Source organism: Kryptolebias marmoratus, linkage group LG4, assembly GCF_001649575.2.
Source record: "Kryptolebias marmoratus isolate JLee-2015 linkage group LG4, ASM164957v2, whole genome shotgun sequence".
Lineage (NCBI taxonomy): Eukaryota > Metazoa > Chordata > Actinopteri > Cyprinodontiformes > Rivulidae > Kryptolebias > Kryptolebias marmoratus.
This window is the reverse complement of record NC_051433.1, coordinates 1272301-1290961: the sequence shown is the minus strand read 5'-3', so window position 1 is coordinate 1290961 and position 18661 is coordinate 1272301. Positions and strand designations below refer to the sequence as shown.

General features: G+C 45.8%; 1 protein-coding gene across 4 annotated transcripts in view; it reads right to left on the bottom strand.

The window, feature by feature from the left end:
- Positions 1 to 3437: 3437 nt before the first annotated feature.
- nisch (nischarin) overlaps positions 3438 to 18661 on the bottom strand; it is an 18600-nt gene continuing 3376 nt past the window's right edge. The window contains exons 4-28 of one of the 4 annotated variants that reach the window (XM_017439777.3): positions 18366 to 18414; positions 17630 to 17793; positions 17463 to 17558; positions 16241 to 16336; positions 16005 to 16157; positions 15769 to 15837; positions 15504 to 15689; positions 14186 to 14314; positions 13955 to 14068; positions 11956 to 12064; positions 11142 to 11251; positions 10999 to 11063; positions 10577 to 10903; positions 9855 to 10129; positions 9550 to 9782; positions 8828 to 9237; positions 8522 to 8697; positions 8394 to 8454; positions 8126 to 8264; positions 7771 to 7921; positions 7348 to 7467; positions 7119 to 7280; positions 6851 to 7038; positions 6568 to 6740; positions 3438 to 5448 (exon numbers count right to left, since the gene is read on the bottom strand). In XM_017439777.3, coding sequence (XP_017295266.2) covers positions 5121 to 5448; positions 6568 to 6740; positions 6851 to 7038; positions 7119 to 7280; positions 7348 to 7467; positions 7771 to 7921; positions 8126 to 8264; positions 8394 to 8454; positions 8522 to 8697; positions 8828 to 9237; positions 9550 to 9782; positions 9855 to 10129; positions 10577 to 10903; positions 10999 to 11063; positions 11142 to 11251; positions 11956 to 12064; positions 13955 to 14068; positions 14186 to 14314; positions 15504 to 15689; positions 15769 to 15837; positions 16005 to 16157; positions 16241 to 16336; positions 17463 to 17558; positions 17630 to 17793; positions 18366 to 18414 — 4083 coding nt within the window. In that variant the 3' untranslated portion in view covers positions 3438 to 5120. Of the gene's footprint in view, positions 5449 to 6567; positions 6741 to 6850; positions 7039 to 7118; positions 7281 to 7347; positions 7468 to 7770; positions 7922 to 8125; positions 8265 to 8393; positions 8455 to 8521; positions 8698 to 8827; positions 9238 to 9549; positions 9783 to 9854; positions 10130 to 10576; positions 10904 to 10998; positions 11064 to 11141; positions 11252 to 11947; positions 12065 to 13954; positions 14069 to 14185; positions 14315 to 15503; positions 15690 to 15768; positions 15838 to 16004; positions 16158 to 16240; positions 16337 to 17462; positions 17559 to 17629; positions 17794 to 18365; positions 18415 to 18661 lie in introns of those variants that run through there. The other 3 variants (XM_025002429.2, XM_025002430.2, XM_017439778.3) reach the window with 3 other exon arrangements.

Sequence of the window (18661 nt, the reverse complement as noted above, 5' to 3'; positions counted from 1 at the left end):
GCAGCCATGTTTCACTCAGGCAGCCATGTTTTACTCGGGCAGCCATGTTTTACTCCTGCAGCCATGTTTTACTCGGGCAGCCATGTTTCACTCAGGCAGCCATGTTTTCCTCGGGCAGCCATGTTTCACTCAGGCAGCCATGTTTCTCTCAGGACAACAAACTATTTTCTCCATAAAACCAAAGAGAAGCTCCAACTCCGGCTGCCTCAGTTTCATCCTGATGATCGACCCGAGGTTCACTGAAACAGAAGCACAGAGAGGATTTATTTCCTGATTTCAGGGGGACGCTGTGAACTTTGACCCCACCTGGTGGCTGCAGGTGCTGAACCAACCAGACTCACCTTCACTTCTCCTGATGCTGGTTTTTATTTAAACTTACAATAAAGAGGAAAAAGTCTTTGAATAAAAACATGTAACATCTAATTCAGGGTGACCATGTAAAAACATTAAAGCTGTTGCGTTCATGCTGAGTCAGCATTTACATGTTTGTTTTCCTGTTTATAGTTTCTATTCTATGTTTTAGGGGTTCATAAAATCAAAATGTTCGGCTCATTCAGGAGATACCTGCTGTTACTTTTAGGTTTTTACTTTTAAACATATTTAAAGTAAGAAATACATGAAGATATCCTCAATTTATCTCTAAAATCTGCTCCCTGTTTGTCTCCTTCTGCAGCTATTAGCTTTTAGCAATCATTCTGCTACTTTTAATCATTTAAACTAAAGTTGTTTTGCTAAACTTGGCATGTTTTGCTCATTTTAGTTATTGTTTTTTAAGCTTTCAGCCTCTGTTCTCGTTTTAATTTGAACGACTCAGTTTCAGCTTCTTCAGCTAAATTTGATCAAATCAAATCATCTTTCAGCTGCGTTCCTGTTATTATATCACTAGTCTTTCCTCTTCTTCTCCAGCTTCTTCTCCCAATGTGTCTCTCTGCTGGACTGGGTTCCTCTCAAATCCACCCAGAGGTCAGAGGTCACACACTCAAACTCTCATAGACTTCCATCGTATTATATCTCCTCCATGAACCCTGCAGAACCATCAACCTGAAGCTGTGGGACCATCAGAACCTCCTGCTCACGGGTTAAGAGTCTTTTTAAACTTACTTTCTGGTCTGCCTGTCTTATTAAGAGTGCTTCATAGATTACGGGTGCGGTGAAAGCAGTAAAGGGTTTCTGCGCCCCGACGCAGAAACTGCTGACTCAGAAAAGTAGAGGAAGGTTGAGGATGTTTTTTGACCCGTCTTCCATCAGCGCCGCCAGCCTGAAGGAGAAGAAGAAGAAAATAAAGTGATTAAAACAGGATTTACCCCAAACACGGCCACTCTGCTGACTTTACAAAACTACGAATCAGAAGCAAAAGGAAGAGGAGTTCGTGTCAGAAGCTGCTGGGATCTTTCAGCTCGTCTTCCTGTTTCAACAGAAGTTTTCAATCAGCAGAAACTTTGTGTTTTATGCTGGAGATGCTAAATTTTATTAACAGCCTGAACTGGTCTTATATTAACCAGCTGAAGCTGAGGGGAAAGATTTAACAAACTAAACTGGTTTGAAAATCAGCTTTTATTTAATTCAGATTATCCAACCAACTGAAACGGTCTGATTTAACCCTTCGCTTCCGCGTCTGAATCTTGTTTTAACAGAAGCGTTGATAAATTCAGAGACAGAACACGAAGCTCAGCAGAGATAACGCTTCGTCCTGTTTGTTCCTTAAAAACGGCTGAAATATCTGCTTTTTACTGCAGTTTTTTCTTTGCACAAAAACAAAAACCCGGACAGAAATTCTTTCCCATCAGAAACCGGCTCAGGGTCAGGCAGCTGGTTTTAGCTGATCGGGCACTTCCTGGTACAGTATCTCTGTTTTCGGTCGTTAAACTGTCCCCAAACAGGAAATCGGTGGAACTTCATGATGACAGACAGGAAACGCAGGAAGCTGAACCGGTTGATGGTGTGTTTTGCTGACCAGCTGCTGACCGGAGCAAGTTTTAAATGACTTTAAACGTCTATTTAGTCTTTAATAAGCAAATAAAATTTAATTTATTGTAGGTCAGAACTCATAGAAAATGACTAAAATGTTTTTAATTAAGTCCAAATAACAGGTTTTATTACCTGAGGTGTAAATTAAGGTGTGAATGTTTAAAAGCAAGTAAATTAAACTAATTAATCAGTGCAAAGTATAAAATCAAACATATGAAACGGTGCAGTTTGACAGAGTTTACTGATATGCAGTTTCTGAAACGCGGGTACGCGCTGAATGTAAACAAATCACTCGTCTGAATCCGCTGAAAACCTGAGTCATGGCTGACATCAGTACAATGTGTCGCCAGCAACCAATCAGAAGTCACCTGACTGTGTGAACGCCGAGTCAGCATCCATTTGGTTTTTTTCCTGATCGTTTTTTTGTAGCTTAACTTCTGCAGACTTTGTTCTTTTTTAGCTGTTTTTTAAAATAAAAACGTTCAGCTCATTCAGGTAACGGCTGCTACGGCCTTCAGTATTTGAAACTTTTATATATTTAAAATATATTTAACTTTATTTAAAATGAAACTCCCAACAGAAACACATTGAGATCTCTTTACCTCCTTAAAATAAAACAACTTCAGCTGCTCGGTTTCTAATGCTACTTTTAGCTTTTAGCTACCATTCTGATTTGTTTTGCTTATAGCTGCTGTTTTGCAATTTTAGCTGCAGTTTTGTTAATTGTAGTTTTAGCTGCTGTTTTGTTAATTGTAGTTTTAGCTGCTGTTTTGTTAATTGTAGTTTTAGCTGCTGTTTTGTTAATTGTAGTTTTAGCTGCTGTTTTGCTAATTTAAGCTTCTCTTCTGTTAGTTTGAGTCACTCAGCTCTTGTTGCATTTTCACAGAAAATGTAATTTCTCTCGTTAGGAAACATCGTCCACCTGTCTTTAATGTCAGGTTAAATCCAGCTGTTCCAGCTGTTCTGTGAGCATCAGTGATCAGCATCATGAAGACCAAGGAACACAGCAGGCAGGTCAGAGATGAAGTCTGTAGGTTGGGTTATAAAACAATAAGTTTCGAACACTTTAGAGGTCTGTTGATTGACCTACCAAGACATGATCGCCCGCCTCAACAGACGGGGAGGACGAGGCGAGCAGCCAGGACGCCGCAGCTCAGGGGGGACAATCTGTCCTCAGGATGACTGTTAGTTCACCTGAAAGAAGAAGAAGAAGAAGAGGACGGCCTCTCAGCAGCGGGCGATAACAATCAGTCTTTGCAGTAAAACATGTTTTTTAGTTTTTACTGTTTATCTGCAAACGTGAAGAATCTTTCAGAAACACTTTTGATCCTCAGATGGTCGACGCGGTGCCGGTTCTGACTTCCTGCTGCGTCAGCTGGAAGGAGCTCAGACTGCGGTGAAATCCTGCTGATCCTCGAAGAACCAAACAACCAGAAACAGACAAAAACAACAAACCACTTCGCCACGAGGAAAGTTGAAATTTCACTTTAATTCAGTGGCAAGCCGGTGGAGCGTCCCTGTTTGTCCACAATATAAAACAGAAAATAATACAAAAAATAACCCTTAGAGTTCATGTTGGAGATATAATCCGCTTCAGGAGTTCCATTTATTAAACAGGTTCCAGTTTATTAATACTGTTTCATCAGTTATAAGAGCAGGAAATAAAGCGTTCGGAGAGCAGCTTTAAGGGTTCGTGCCCCAATTTCCACAAAAACTGTCAGTTTTCAGAGAATGAAAACACATGATAAATACGTTAAAGAAAGTTTTGGTTTCAAAGCAAATTTACAAAGAAAATAAAATCCAACAGCCTTGGAGTTAAATAAAGACACTTTAAACATTTCTTTTGATAGACGGAGCGTCTGGTGTTTGTGCTAAGCTAAGATAAAGACACAAACTCTGTAATCTGACTGAAGGAAACAGATGAAATGACTCACAGGAATGTTTCTGTTCTTATAAATTAAGATCACAATAAACAGTTTATTAATGCAACAACAAATCTGCTGCAGGAGACCAGAAACAAGCTGTCCTGAACTCAAATAAAGCAAAAAGATGCTTCTGTCCACATTTACTCTGGATAGTTAAAAAAAAGGTTTTCTGCATGTTTAATTTAAAGCTACTCATTGGAAAGTCATGAAGACTCGTCAAAAAAACTTTCAGAAAGAAACTGCAGCTCCGACATGTTGGTTTTACCTACAAAAACAGCCGAAATGACTGAAAACAGCCGAAGTGACTGAAAACAGCTGAAGGGACGGAGACGTCCGACAGGTCCTTTAAACTGATCGATAATTTGAAATAATTAAGAACTCAGACTCTTCTTTCTCTGTATTTTAAACTCATTAACGTGGATCTCATCACTTCCTGTGTGGACAAAAAAAAAAAGAGATAATTATTTATTTAAAAGCGTATCCAGAGCCGTGCAGACGGGCTCTAAAAGTCGCCTCCGTTTGGTTTCCAGACAGCAAAGTTCAAACTTTTTGCTAACACAGTTCCACCTCTGAGTTGGTCCCACATTTTGCTGTTATTGTTGTTTTATTGCACAAATCAGCTCCATGTTAGAAAAACTTTACTTCTAAGCAGTGATAGAGATGACTCTCAGCAACTACCACGCCAACATTCAGCTCAGTGTTTGTAAAACTGACAGAATGAATGAAATAAAAACCTGATTTACTCCAAATATTAACGACTTGTTCATCCAATTTTTCGCTCATTTGTGTCGGTTTTATTCTTGTCCGGAGTTGCTGTGCTTCTCATGGGAACCCTGAATCCAACATGTTGCTTAGATTAAAGTTAATGTTCCAGAAAATAAACAAACTCAGATAAATAATCCCAACCCGCGGGCCGAGCTTCAGTACTTGGTTACTTCCTCAGGTTCTGTTTCAGGACCGGAGGCGCCGCCTGCTGACGCCGCCCCACAGCCTGGAGGATATTTCAGGAGTCAGGAGTTTATGGGATGTCAGGTGTGGGTTTAAATAAACGGTTTAATCTGGTGATTCGTTGATTTAAAAACTGGAATGTTAAAAATGGAGAAGTCATCTGAACCCGCAGAGCTGAGCGTCCTTCTTTCCTTTTTGGTGATTTTTGTGAATACAAACTAAAATACCCTGATTAGCCCAAAACGAGCATTGACTCCGCCCATCGGCCTCATCAGCCAATCAGCCGGTGAGCTCCACAGGAAGCTCCCGGCTGCACAGCGCCTCCCACTGCCGAGCCAGGAGCGAGATCAGCCTCTCCCTGCTGTCGGCCCCCGGGACGAAAACGCACCACTGCACCTCCCCCTCGGCGCCCCGGCTGGCCACGCCCCCTCTGGGCCGCGCCTCCTCCCCGCCGGAGGCGAAGTGGTCCATGGTGAGGTGGCAGAGCAGGTCGGGGCCCGGCAGGTCGTCGAACACCAGAGTCAGAGCCTGAGGATATGTCTGGTACCCCAGCAGGACCCGGTCCAGGTCCCGGATCCTCCGGGCCTCGCGGAGCTGGTAACGCTCCCTGCAGCGGGACAAATACTCGTTATTCATCTCAGTTTATGTGTCAAAACCTGTAAACAAAGATACTAAATGTGAGTCTACAAACTAAAACAGGATTTAAAATAAAATAAACAAGTGATTGTTTGTTTTCAGATAATCCAGAAAGATTTAAAACACGACTCCAGGAACACAGATGGAGTTTAAATCCAGCAGCAGGTTTGTTTTCTACCGAATTAAAGGTCTAACATTTCTCCAAAGAATGCATATCACCCGCTGCCTTTAGACCAGGGGTCTCCAGTCCTGGTCCTCAGGGTCTCCATCCTGCAGGTTTTACCTGTTTCCTGCTCCAACACACCTGATTCAGAGGTTAAATCACCTCTTCATGTTCTGCAGAAGACTGTTAATCACCCATTGATTCAGATCAGGTGTGTTGGAGCAGAGGAACAAGGAGAACCTGCAGGATGGAGACCCTGAGGACCAGGACTGGAGACCCCTGCTTCAGACTGAGATCATCTTATGATGAGTATCTGCTGTGAATGACTCTCAGCGACTACCACACCAAATGTTAGCTCATTAGTTGTATTCCTGTATCCACAGTAGATAAAATACTATAGTAGTTAGTCGTAGATAAACATCCGGTGAGAGTTTCATTAAAATCCCTCCAGTGGGTCAGGAGATATTTTGCTAACAGACACAGACAGAAGCGGAGAACAAACTTTATGGTCTGATAATTTGTCAGCAGGCAGTAATCTGTTAGTTTTTATCTAAAAGGTTATTTCCCTAAAAAGAGCTGTTTGCATCTGTTTTCCAGGCATTAAATGAGCGGATATTTAAACTTCAGGACTGGTTGTAAACGTGCACGCCCCCCGTCTAAACTGATCGTTGTGATTTTCTAAGAAAAAAGATGAATCAGGGAACGTCCGGGGCTCAGGAACAGCTGCCGTTTTTCTTGTGTCTGTCAGCATCTTGTCTACGACTCAGTGTCTCCTCTTCTTCCTCTTTCTCTCATCCTGTGATTAAACTCAACCACAAACTGTCTGCAGGATGAAGAAACGCAGCACAGAGCCGCTCCTACTTCCTCACTGCCCCGAGTTCTTCTTCTGTGGTGGTTCTGCCGCAGGAGGAGGTCCAGTGGGCTCACCTGGATGGAGGCTCCTTGGCGAAGTCCGGCAGCGGATAGCTGACGTAGTCCTCGTCCAGCAGGAACAGGTCGGTGCTGGTGAGGATCAGAGTCCGGGGCTGAAGGACTGGAGACGGCCCAGAACCAGAGGAGGACGGGCCTGAAAGAGCAGAACTTTGGCTGGGGGTCTGCACCTGGAGGACAAAAACCAGATGAAGGTTCTGACCCTGCAGCAAGAAATCTGAGGACTTTAAAAGGTTAAAATCCCAAAAATATTAAGTTCCAGTTCAGTCAAAGTTTTTACCTGAAACACCAGCAGGTAGAGCAGGATGTTAAAGGAGCACGAGGAAGAGGAGGAGGAGGAGGAGGAGGCTGAACCGACTGAAGTCTTCCTCTCTGCCACGATGAAGGTCAGGTCTCCCATCTCCTCCTCACTGGGATAAATAAACTTCACCTTGCTGCTGTGGATCAGCTCGTAGTTCTGCATCTTACCTGCAGGGGGAGGAATCCTGTCAGGATCCGTCTGCCACTGAGGAGCGACGAAGGACGAAGGACGAAGGACGCCTGCTTACCTGTGTTTGTGTTGGTGAACTGGGAGTAGAAGTCCTGATCCGACGGTTCTGGAGGAGGAAGCTGCTGCTGCAGACTGAGAGCCGCCATCAGCTCCTGCAGGAAGACGCCCGTCCCGTAACTGTCCCTGCTGAGGCAGCACACGATGTGATCCGCCGAGCGTCCTGCCAGGAGACAGGCGGTTCAAGAAGGTGTATGTGTGTGTGTGTGTGTGTGCGGGGAGCCACAGACCTACGATCCGGAAGTACTGGTCGAAGAGTCCCACGTTGACAGCCAGTAGCTCGGACAGCCTGATGGACAGACAGCAGCACAGACTGGTCTCTGTGTCCCCCGAGTCCAACACGTCCAACACTGAGACAGACAAACATTTACAGAGTTCAGCTAGCTTTAGCTTTAGCACGTGCTTTGCTAATTTTAGCTCCAGCCGTCATTCAGCGCTCGGCGTTATTAATGTCTGCCACCATGACGGGCGGGCGATCATGTAACTGCACTGTTCTGTCAGCAAACATCTCATGACACACACAGTTTGTGTCGGGGATGACTCAACAAATTTAATATCTGTAAAACAGATTTTGTGTTGCTCGCTGTGGCGGCCATCTTGAACTGAGCTGTGTCTGGGTTCGTTCTCGGTACCAGCGGCTCGTCTCGCCCCACCTGAGTGATGACTCAGCGCGGCGGCGGAGTCCTCCAACAGGAAGTAGATGGAGTCGTTGGACAGCAGCAGACAGCAGGTCAGTTCGGTCTCTGGAGATTTGTAGAGAACCACGGAAAGCCACAGAACGTGTCTCAGCTCCTCCGCCTCAAACTGTTTAAAAACAAGACAACAAAGGATTAAAAACTAAATACGGCTATTTCCAAACCTTAAAGTCACCTTAAAGCTGCCTAAATGTCTCCGTTTTGTTCTTCCAAGAAGCCAGACATGAACTTCTGTCTGCTTCCTGATTCTCAACTCCTGGGCTGAAAATAAAAGCAGCAGGTGTTAAAGTGGAGACCCATGTTTGTGCCTTACTTGTGTTATATATCTGTGGAAGTAAGCCTGCAGCTGCTGAGGCCTGAGTCCAGCCAGGAGCTTCAGTCCTGGGGACAGACCGGGGATGAGGTGCGGGGACGGCTCGTTCTCCTCCGCCTGGGGTTTGGAAGAGTCCCAGCTGAGGAGAGGAGGCGATAAAAACCGTCAGCAGCAGAACTAAGCTGTAAAACTGTTCGGACTTCCCTCCTCATCTGCTGCTGAGCATAAACACGGTTCTGAACTTTAAAGTGATAATTCAAACATCTACCTGCCGGAGGTGTGCGTCCGGTCGCAGGAGCAATAGCAGTGGTTCCTGCACCTGAAACGAGCTGAAACGGCAGCAGCTGTCAGCGGTGAAGCCTGGTGAGTCGGGATGAACAGGTGTCCGGTGCTCACCTGGTCCTCGGGGCGGACGGGACCTGCAGGGTCGGGGCAGGGCCACCATCTTCAGCCCCTCCAGAGACGCTCTCCTCTGGACGAGGTCTCCCAGGAAGGAGCTCCTGTTCTGGGTCAGAGCGAAGAGCAGCAGCAGCCTCTGACCGCCGAGGAGCAGAACCAAAGAATGACGACTTCTGGACACGAAATCAGAGTTAATAAAGTTCAAACACGCAGAAATGAGAAGAACAAGCTAAAAGAAGCAGGAGAGTAGCTAAAAGCTAACAGTAGCTGAAGTGTGAAGGCAGCGTTCAGAGGCTGAAGCACCTGTGGGGGTGCTGTGGGTCGGGACAGGACCCGGAGTCGGTTCTGTCCCTGATCTGAGCCTCTCTCTCTCCGGGCTGCAGAACCACGGAGCCGAGAGGAACACGAACCAGCCTGCACCAGGACGAAGAGGAGGACTGACGAAGGCTGACGCTCTCCTCTTTCGCCAGCTCTCTGAGGTCCATCTTCAGCAGCCAGAGGTGTCTGTGGGTGAGGAAGAGGAGGGAGAGGAGGCAGGGATCCTCGGAGAGGACGTCAGAAAGGAGGGAGCACGTGTCTGAGGCAGAGGAGGAAGAGGAGCAGAAGATGTGGGCAGGATAGCCTCCCTGGGCTCCCTGGCTCTCCTCCAGCTCCCAGGAGTTGATCAGCGACGGGGGGAGGAGCTGAGGGGCGCCGGGGGGCTCTGGGTCGCTCTGAAGAAACAAACAAGAGCAGATTTTAACGGTTGACACAAAAACAGAGAAATTCTCCCAGAACGACTTCCTGACGGCTGCTGAAGGAGCTGAGGAGATCTCCGTGTTTTTCTACAGGAAAACATCTGAAAACAAAGTGAAATATTTTGGAAAATATAAAAAGAGCCGAAGGTGTGAACATATGAACGGCTAAAATGTCTCGAAGAAGAAGCAGTTCGGTTGTAAGAAACGTGGGAAAAGTAAGAACACAGATGAAGAACACGATGAAGAACACTGATGAAGAACACGGTGACCTCAGAGGCCGTCTCTGACCTGCAGCAGCTCCTCCAGCTCGGTTCTGGTCCGGCGCAGCTCCTCGGCCTCGGAGAAGACAAACCGGCGGGTCGGACTGGCTTTGACTCCGAAGGAGAGGCAGGAGTCGAGGAGCTCGGACCGGGAGGACAGCAGGAGCTGGGAGTACGGCACCAGGAGGTCCACCTGCAGGCCCGACAGAACCTCCTCCATAGCTGGACTCTGCTCCTGCTCTGAATATAAACATTTCACATCTGGAAACTCCACACTAATAAAAACTGGTTTCTACTTTAGCTTTAATTGTAAAAACTCTGTTAAATATTTACCTGTTCCCTGATTGGCCAACAGGGAGTCATGTGACAGATGCAGCAGGCCCAACAGCCGGTCCGTCAGAACCAGACACGCCTCCCTCTGCTTCACCTCCTCATCCACCCGGACGCAGCAGCACCACAGGACTCTGTGGATCTGAAGCTCCGCCTCCTCGACCCGGCCGCCGTCCTCCTCGGGAATGGGAGCGGGGAGCGCCGAGGGGGAGGAGCAAACGGGCTCCTCCCCCAAGTCGTCCAGTCCCATCTCAAAGTAGCCGTCTCTGGAGCTCGGACTGAAAGAGTGAGCAGAAAAACAGAAATTCGGCCATATTTAATCTGATTAACAACATGATCTCTGTTGAAGCTGTTAACAAAAGCTAAAAGTGGAGGAAAAAAAGCCGCTAAAACCAGAAAAACTGTAGCTGCAAAACAATTTCAACAAATCGGTTGCTAAAATTGAATATGGGCAAAATAGTAGCTAATATCTAAAATTAGCAAAACAGCAGCTAAAACTATAAAAACAGCAGCTAAAAGCTACAAATGAGGCATTTTTTCAAAGATTTGAAGCTCTTCAGTTATTCTGAGTAAAAAAAGGTAAATAAAGTTAAATATTTTTAAAAGTATAACCTCTTCAAAAACCCAGAAGTTAAAGCTGAAATGTTGTGAACGAGCTGAACATCTTGTTATATAATCAGCTAAAACAGCTGAAGGTGAATCCAGGTGAGGAGGAACAGAATTACCTGCGACTGCCGACATCGACCTGAGACTGAACATCTGAGTCACACCTCTCTTCCTCCTTCTCCTCCTCCTCCTCCTCCTCCTCCTCCTCCTCCTCCTCCTCCTCCTCCTCCTCCTCCTCCTCCTCCTCCTCCTCCTCCTCCTCCTCCTCCTCCCTCACAGCCGAGCTGAGCCGCTGGGAGAGCTGGGTAATGAAGTCTTTGTTGGAGGAGGTGAAGGAGGACAGGTGAGCGGGAAGCAGAGGACACCAGGAGGCGCTGCAGGAGGAACACGGAGCTTCAGGTGGCCTGAAGGAGGAGGAGGAGGAGGAGGAGGAGGAGCAGACACAACTGGGAGGGAGGAGAGAGAAGCTTCATCAGCTTATTTTCTGTTTAAGAAGCAGATCTGAACATGTTTTCATCTTTGTTTGGTGGTTCGTACTGACCAGACGGCTGCAGAGGAGGAAGATGATGAAGAGGAGCTCGTCTGGTCTCCACAGATCGGCTGTTCCTGCAGGTAAACAGAAAAGCTCTGCTCACATCAACATCAGTCTTCTTAAATGACCTCAGCCTCTCAGGTGTGTCTCACCTGAGCGGAGTCAGCAGGCAGGAGGTGTGTGTCGGTGTTAAAGCTCGGAGGAGGAGGAGGAGGAGGAGGAGGAGGAGGGAGAACTGCGACTTCTTCTCTGCTCGTCACTTCTGAAACAGAACGTCAGAGAAAACATCTGGAGAAAGATCTGATTTCACTTCAGGAAATAAAAGACGAGGATTTCTGTGGAACGTGAAGCACAAACAAGCAGAAACCAGAAGAACCGACGCGGCTCAGATGTTTCTAATAAAAACAGCCGAAGAGTCTGAAAGTCTTTATGAAAGTCTGTCAGAACATAGAGTAAATATTTCACTTCTTAGAAGCTTGATTTTACTTCACCAGCTCAGAAGAGGGCGACAGATCTGAGGTGGTGGAAAAAAAAGAACAAACGGTTGTTTTCTGTACGTTTCTTACAATCAAAGTATTTCTTTAAACTTTGTTCAGTTTTGATGAAGATCGTTTGTTCATTTTTAGCTGTTTTTTTAAATCCAAACGTTCGGCTCATTCAGGAGATGGCTTTTATACTTTTCAGATTCTTTCTCCACAGAAATACGTTGAAATCTCTTCAGCTCCTTTAAAAACTTTCCCATTTTTAGCTTTCAGCTACGGCTCGGCTACTTTGACCTTTTAGCATTCTGCTACCTTTAGCTTTCAGTTAGCGTTATGCTCCAGCTAATGTTCTGCTTCTTTTAGCTTTAACATCTCAGTTTCAGCTGTTTCAGCATCTTTTGAACAAACTCATTCAGCTGTTTGTTTGTTTGTTTACATTCAGAAGAAACTGAACATCAGCACAGCCCGATACATACATGATTACCTTGGCTGGGGCGGGCAGCCTGCTGGGCCGAGGAGGAAGAGGAGGAAGAGGAGGAGGAGGAGGAGGGAGGAGGCGCAGCAGCAGCAGGCGGTCTGGTCTCCTCACTGATCTGACAAAGAGGACAAACAGGACGAAGCCTTCAGAGATCATCTGATCTTAAACACCTTTATTAACCAGATACACCCCCGAGTTCTTCAGTGATGAAGAGGAGACAAACTGTGAGTTATTTTAAATCTGAAGACAGGTAGAAATAAATGTTTACACTTTATAGAAGCTGCAGAGATGTTTAAACTGTTTATTTCTACTTCCTGTTTTATGAATGAAGCTTGAGCCGATGCCAGCGCTCAGGAAAACATCCTGGAGGTGTTTAACCAGAGTTAAATGAATAAAACTTCACACACATTAAAACAATCTGACAACAAAAACTGTTTTACCTCCTGAGCCTCACAGCTACACCTGAAACCAGGTGTATAAAAAACAGAATCCTACAGCAGAAAATGTTTGGTGAGTGGATGAAAACATCTGGATTCAGCTGTAAGTTAAACGATGTCCGTCCGTTTCCTTCCTCCGATCTGTGGTCGACTCTCTGAGTAACGAGTCCAGACCTCCCTCTCCTCTCCTCTCCTCCTACAGGAGGACCCTAAAACATTTAATCCCTCCGGAGAGTCCTGGGTCTGCCCCAGGGTCTCCTCCCCCCACCTCAGCTGCCTCCTGTCGACGAGGAGGAGCTCCTCTCCTCAGCTCCTACAGGAGGACCCTAAAACATTTAATCCAGGGGTCTCCAGTCCTGGTCCTCAGGGCCTCCATCCTGCAGGTGTTACCCGTTTCCTGCTCCAACACACCTGATTCAGAGGTTAAATCACCTCTTCATGTTCTGCAGAAGCCTGTTAGTCACCCATTGATTCAGATCAGGTGTGTTGGAGCAGAGGAACAAGGAGAACCTGCAGGATGGAGGCCCTGAGGACCAGGACTGGAGACCCCTGGATTAATCCCTCCGGAGAGTCCTGGGTCTGCCCCAGGGTCTCCTCCCCCCACCTCAGATGCCTCCTGTCGATGAGGAGGAGCCCGGCCTCCTACAGAGGAAACAGTTCAGGCCCTTGGATCCAGGATCTGGTTCTCTCAGACCGGATCCAGACCTCAGGACCACAGGTGAGGGTTGGACTGTGGGGCAGTAAATCCAGAGTTTTGTTTCCAGCTCCTCCTCTGATCTCAGATCTTTAACTCCTCCGGAGGCAGAGATCTTTTTATTAAATTACATTTCTTCGCCCCTAACGCTCACTGTGGCATCTTTGAGTTTGTAAATGTATAAAAATATTGTGAATAATTCTTTTTACGTTGAAACAACTGATAAAAAATGTTAGACGTGTGCGTTTCTTTATTGTTTAATTTTTTTTTGTTACACTTTGCAAAGTTACAAATATTGTAGAAACAAAAAAAAAAAATACAAATAAACAGTTTACAGTTTATTTTTCCTGTTCAAACATTAAATAAATGACATGATAATACTGTTAAAATATCTTGTTTTATCTCTTAAACAACTCATCACAGTCAGGTGGATGAATTCAGGCAGTTTCTAACATTTTATTTATTTTACGATTAAAATTAAGAAGAAAAATATTCAGCTTTGGCAAAATTTATCCTTTCTGTAAAAACTGATCTTCAAGCAGGTAAATACCTAAAAAAAGTGTTTCATTGGACAAAAACGTAAACATCTTGAAGTACAAACTTGTTTCCCAGAAAAAAATAAAAATAGAATAATTTTGTCAGTTTGGAGAGAGTTTAAAAACTTTGACTTTATTTTCTCTGCTGCTGGAATTAATTTTAGCTTTGGTTTTAAAGTAGGTCGTTAATTATCCTCGTGATAAATATCTTGTTTAAACTCTTCACACATTAAAATATAAAATAAGGTCCTATTCTGTCAGAGAAGCTGAGGTTAATGTTGGTGAATAAACTGCTCTCCAGCGTCTGTGTCTGTTTGCGTCGGCGTGACGGCGTTTACCTTCTTGTCGCTGCTGCTCATTCGGTCTTTGGCTTCTTTGGCTTTCTGAATGGCCTTCAACACTTCCACCGTGTCCAGCTCCTTCTCCGTGGTCAGGTTACAGTCCAAGCAAACCTGACGAGCACAGAAACGGTCAGAAAACACCGTCAGAGTGCCCGCAGCGCCACTGTTCCGGTCTGCACGCTTTGCAGGAAATCAGGGCTGGATTAAAAGTTTTGCACGGCGGCGTACCTCGGCTGCGCGGTCTCCGAACTGGGCCAGGACTTTGGTTCTGTAGTCTGGGATGATGCACATGGGGTTACTGGAAAGGTTGAGTCTCTCCAAACACGGCAGAGCGCCGATATTCCTGATTTCCTCCAACTGGAAAAACGTCACAAACAGTTTAAACCGTGAGAAGCGATGAGCAGGTGAGTCATCACCTCTCTGAACAGGAAGAAGTACTGACAGTTCTGACATGCTTATAATGTTTGTAATTTAACAGTTTATTAAACATCAAATAACATTTTTCTGTTAGACAAACGTGAAAGTTCTTCTCAGGAGGTCTGAAGAAGTCAACGTTCTTTTTTTAACTGCCATTAAATTCACACCGGATGTCAGAAACAACCCAAGAAACTCAAACAGACAAAGAAATCAAAACAATTCAGTGGAACAACACAGGGAATTAAAACTAATTAATTGATTTAATGCTTAGCAGGAAAGCCTCTGATGGAAATGAAGTCTCCTGAAAGGACTCAGGTGGGATTTTGTCCCATTCTTCCACACAAACTGATTCCAGATCTTGAAGGTTCTGGAGGTTCTGGAGGTTTCAGATTTTTATCTGGACTAACGTTGAAGTTCAGCAGCTTTGAAGCCAGAGGAGAAATCCCTCGGTTGGTTTCATCTTCAGCATCCAGGGAGATGGCAGCAGATTCTTCTCGGTACATTGAACCTGCTGGTGGTACCATCATCTGAGAAACGGGCCCACGCCATGAAGGTCCAGCCTCCAAACCTCACTGCTGGTGTTTCAGGATGGATGTGTGGTTTCTCCTCCGAACACGGCGTGTGCTCTGACCTGGAAGTTCCCAGTAAATTCAGCATCTTGTCCAGAAGTTCTGCAGAAACTTTGAACGAGCTCCAGCGCTCACACAGAAACAACGGTCCCTGCCTCCTGGACATCTCTCCTGATCATCTCTCGACTCCTCTGTCAGAAATCTTGCTCGGAGCTGATTTATGGCCTCACTGAAACATTCAGGAGTTTAGAAACACGTCTGGAAGCTGCAGCATCAGGATGGTTCTGTGTGAGAAACCTTTTAATAGTCCATCACTCAGGGCTTGAAGCTGACATTAATTTGCACTGAGAGGGCAGATTTCAGCTGATTTCTTAGCTGTCAGCACTGTCCTATACTTACTTTCCCTGCTGTTCATCCACCACAGATAAAACAGGCAGAGACAGACTGTGGTTCGTATTTGTGACACATATTTCTGTACAAACACTGTTAGACTGGAGCTAAAACACATTTCCTGGATGGATTAATGCCATGAGCACACCTGGACCCCTGGTTTGGATTACCTGGGCCAGCCGGTTGTGGCTCAGGTCCAGGTTGACCAGAGAGTAGAGCTTGGAGAGGCCGTTCAGCGTCTCCAGTTGGTTTCCAGCCAGGTTGAGGGTTTTAATGTTCCCCAGGCGAGTGTGAGCAGCTTCCAGGACCCGGAGGCCGTTAAAGGACAGATCCACGTGGACCAGGTTGTACAGGTGCTGCAACATGGAAACATGGAGCTCAGAGTTAAACTGGAACTTCGGCAGCAGATTCATCGAGCTGGACTCGGTTTCATACCTGCAGGTTGTCCACGGAGGTCAGCTGGTTGAAGCTCAGATCTAAAAACTCCACCTTAGGGATCAGTTTCTGCAACGAAAACAAACTCGGCGTCAGAAGACAAAAACAGATGAAATCTTAAAACTAGTATCTGTTCCTGACTGAACGTGAAGTGACCATGAACGAACAGCTGATCAGAGCAACAGTTTGATGATGAAACATTAAAACAGTCCTGGTCTGAGAGGAAAGGTCCTCACCACCGAGCTGTCGATGCTGTTGATGCAGTTGTGGCTCAGGTCCAGCGTGGTCAGGTTCCTCCACACCGGAATGATGGCGGTGACGGGACACCCAGACTCTGCCCCCTCGGGCTCCCACTGGGAGAACTCGCTCGCCTCGGGCACCAGGATCGCCTGGGGAGGGAGAAGAAAGAACAGGAGCTCAAACAGCTGCTGCAACATCTGTCCGATCGGGTCAGACTTAAACTCAGACGTACCGTCATGGATTCTGTGGAGCGATGGACGCTCATCGTCGCCAGACTGGACCTCAGAGACGGCAGACCCTGAATCAGCTGAGAGCCGGAGTCACTGATCTGAAGGCAGAGACTCGAGATTAATCCGAAGAATCACAACAAATAAAAAAAACCCACCTGATTACCTGAGCAGAAACTCACACTTGTTTACTGAGGCAACTTCTGAGCAGTTACAGCTTGTTTCTGTAAAAGTTTCATAATTCCTATGCTCTTAAATGCACCATAGCTGTTCTGATGCTTGTGAACGCACCGCTCGGCGTGTAAAAGTGCTGCGTGAAGTAAGGGTTTCTCTCCCGACAGACAGAACATTTAACTCCACTCTCCTGGTTTACTGCTGAGTGGAAGGTGAGCCGAATATCAGGTAGTCTGTGTTTGTGTTTGTGTGTATTTTAGTTGTGCAGAAGTTAAAGCTGCATGTGGTGAGCTGTTAAAAGTCATGCTGCCTGTGTGCCTCGTGTTTACTTTATATGATCCGTGTAACTTACTTTATATTGCTTTATTGCTGAATATAGTCCTCTGCAGACGTAGTTATCACATTAAATTTGTATTACATATAGTAAAAAGTAAACTAATAGTTTCTTGTATTGTTATTTCAGAAACACAGCAAATAAATCCACCAGAAACTGGATATCTGTGTCCGTGTTCTTTAATGGGAGAACAACTTCATCCTTTGTGGCTCTAAACCAGTTAATTTCCCGTTTTAACCCGTATCCCACTGGGCTGCGACTGACGGAGACAAATTATGAGCAGCATTCACGAGGGAGGCTCCAAAAATGTCTCAAAACGTTCAGCAGTTCTCTGGGAGCCGAGTAAACTCCTGACTGATGGGATGCAGGTAGATCAGGTGGACTCGACTCCATCAACAGATACATGATTTATCTGCTCCCAGGTGTAACAAACTGTGACAGACAGATGTTAAAGGTTTAATATCAGCCAATGTAGCCTTCTTTCACACCAGTCTGTCGTTTTTTTAAAAAATGATAAAAATCAGGCTCTTGTTTGACAAACCATTAGCCGAGCCTGGATGAAGACTTTTGCCTCTTTCTCCACACTTGGAGCTGTTCAGATAATAAATATTACTATTAGACAGAACATCACCTCAAAGTTGACTGGACTGTCCCTGAAGTGTTTGTTGATGGATGAATAGTAAATACAGCAGGTTTGCAGTAAGTGAGCAGAAAGTCACCTCGATGTGCAGCAGGGACTTGAACACAGACAGGTCGAAGGGGAGGCTGGTCTCCTGGATGTTACTGCTTCCTAGTGGACCTCTGGTTCCTGAAATCTGACAGACAAATCCCAGCTGGAACAACCGTTCCTGACACAAACAGGACGGGGAACTTGGAGGTTTGTTACCCTGAGGTAGCGCAGCCTGCAGGTGAAGTCGAGGATGTGTCCCAGGTCCCTCTTGGCGTCTCCGGTGAAGCAGGTGGGTTTGGCCTGACGGAGCTGCTGGGAGACGGAGTAAAGCTGCAGAGGACAGAGAGAAAACACTTCTCTCGCCTGCAGCAGCTGCTCACCTGCAGACAGAAGCAGACAGTCTCTTTACTCGTTTATCTGAAGGCACTCCTGCGACAATTAAGATTTAAAGTTTAACTCAATGAAATAAAGACTTTTCAACAAGTCTGCAGATGAAAATGATCACAGTTTACGTCTCTGCAAACAAAAAGGTGTAAAATAAAAATAAACAGACCACAATAATTCAGATTATTAATTCATCAGAGTGAAAAACAAGCAAACATTTCAGTTTTTCATCCTCAGGATTTAAACTCAGCCAGTTTATCTGTGTTGTTTTAACAGTTAGCTGCAAACAGAACCTCTGCAGGGAGAACCTCTGCAGGCAGAACCTCTGCAGGCAGAACCTCTGCAGGCAGAACCTCTGCAGGCAGAACCTCTGCAGGGAGAACCTCTGCAGGGAGAACCTCTGCAGGGAGAACCTCTGCAGGCAGAACCTCTGCAGGCAGAACCTCTGCGACAGAACCTCTGCAGACAGAACCTCTGCAGCAGAACGCAGAACATCCTGCTGATGGAGACGGGTTTGTTGTTAACAGACGTCAGGAAATGAGAGGAAACGGGTCCGAAGGAGTCAGACCTTTATGGAACAGCTCCTCAGCCAGCGCTGCAGTGATGCCGTTTATCTCCTGAAAGAAAAACAAAATTGATTCATTTCAACTTTGACTTTAATTAAACTGATTTATCCTTGCAGGCGCTGCACCGATCTGTCGTGGTGAAGAGAGAGCTGAGCCAAAAAGCGAAGCTCTCGATTTACCGGTCAATCTACGTTCCTACCCTCATCTATGGTCATGAGCTTTGGGTAGTGACCGAAAGAACGAGATCGCGAATACAAGCGGCTGAAATGAGTTTCCTCCGCAGGGTGTCTGGGCTCTC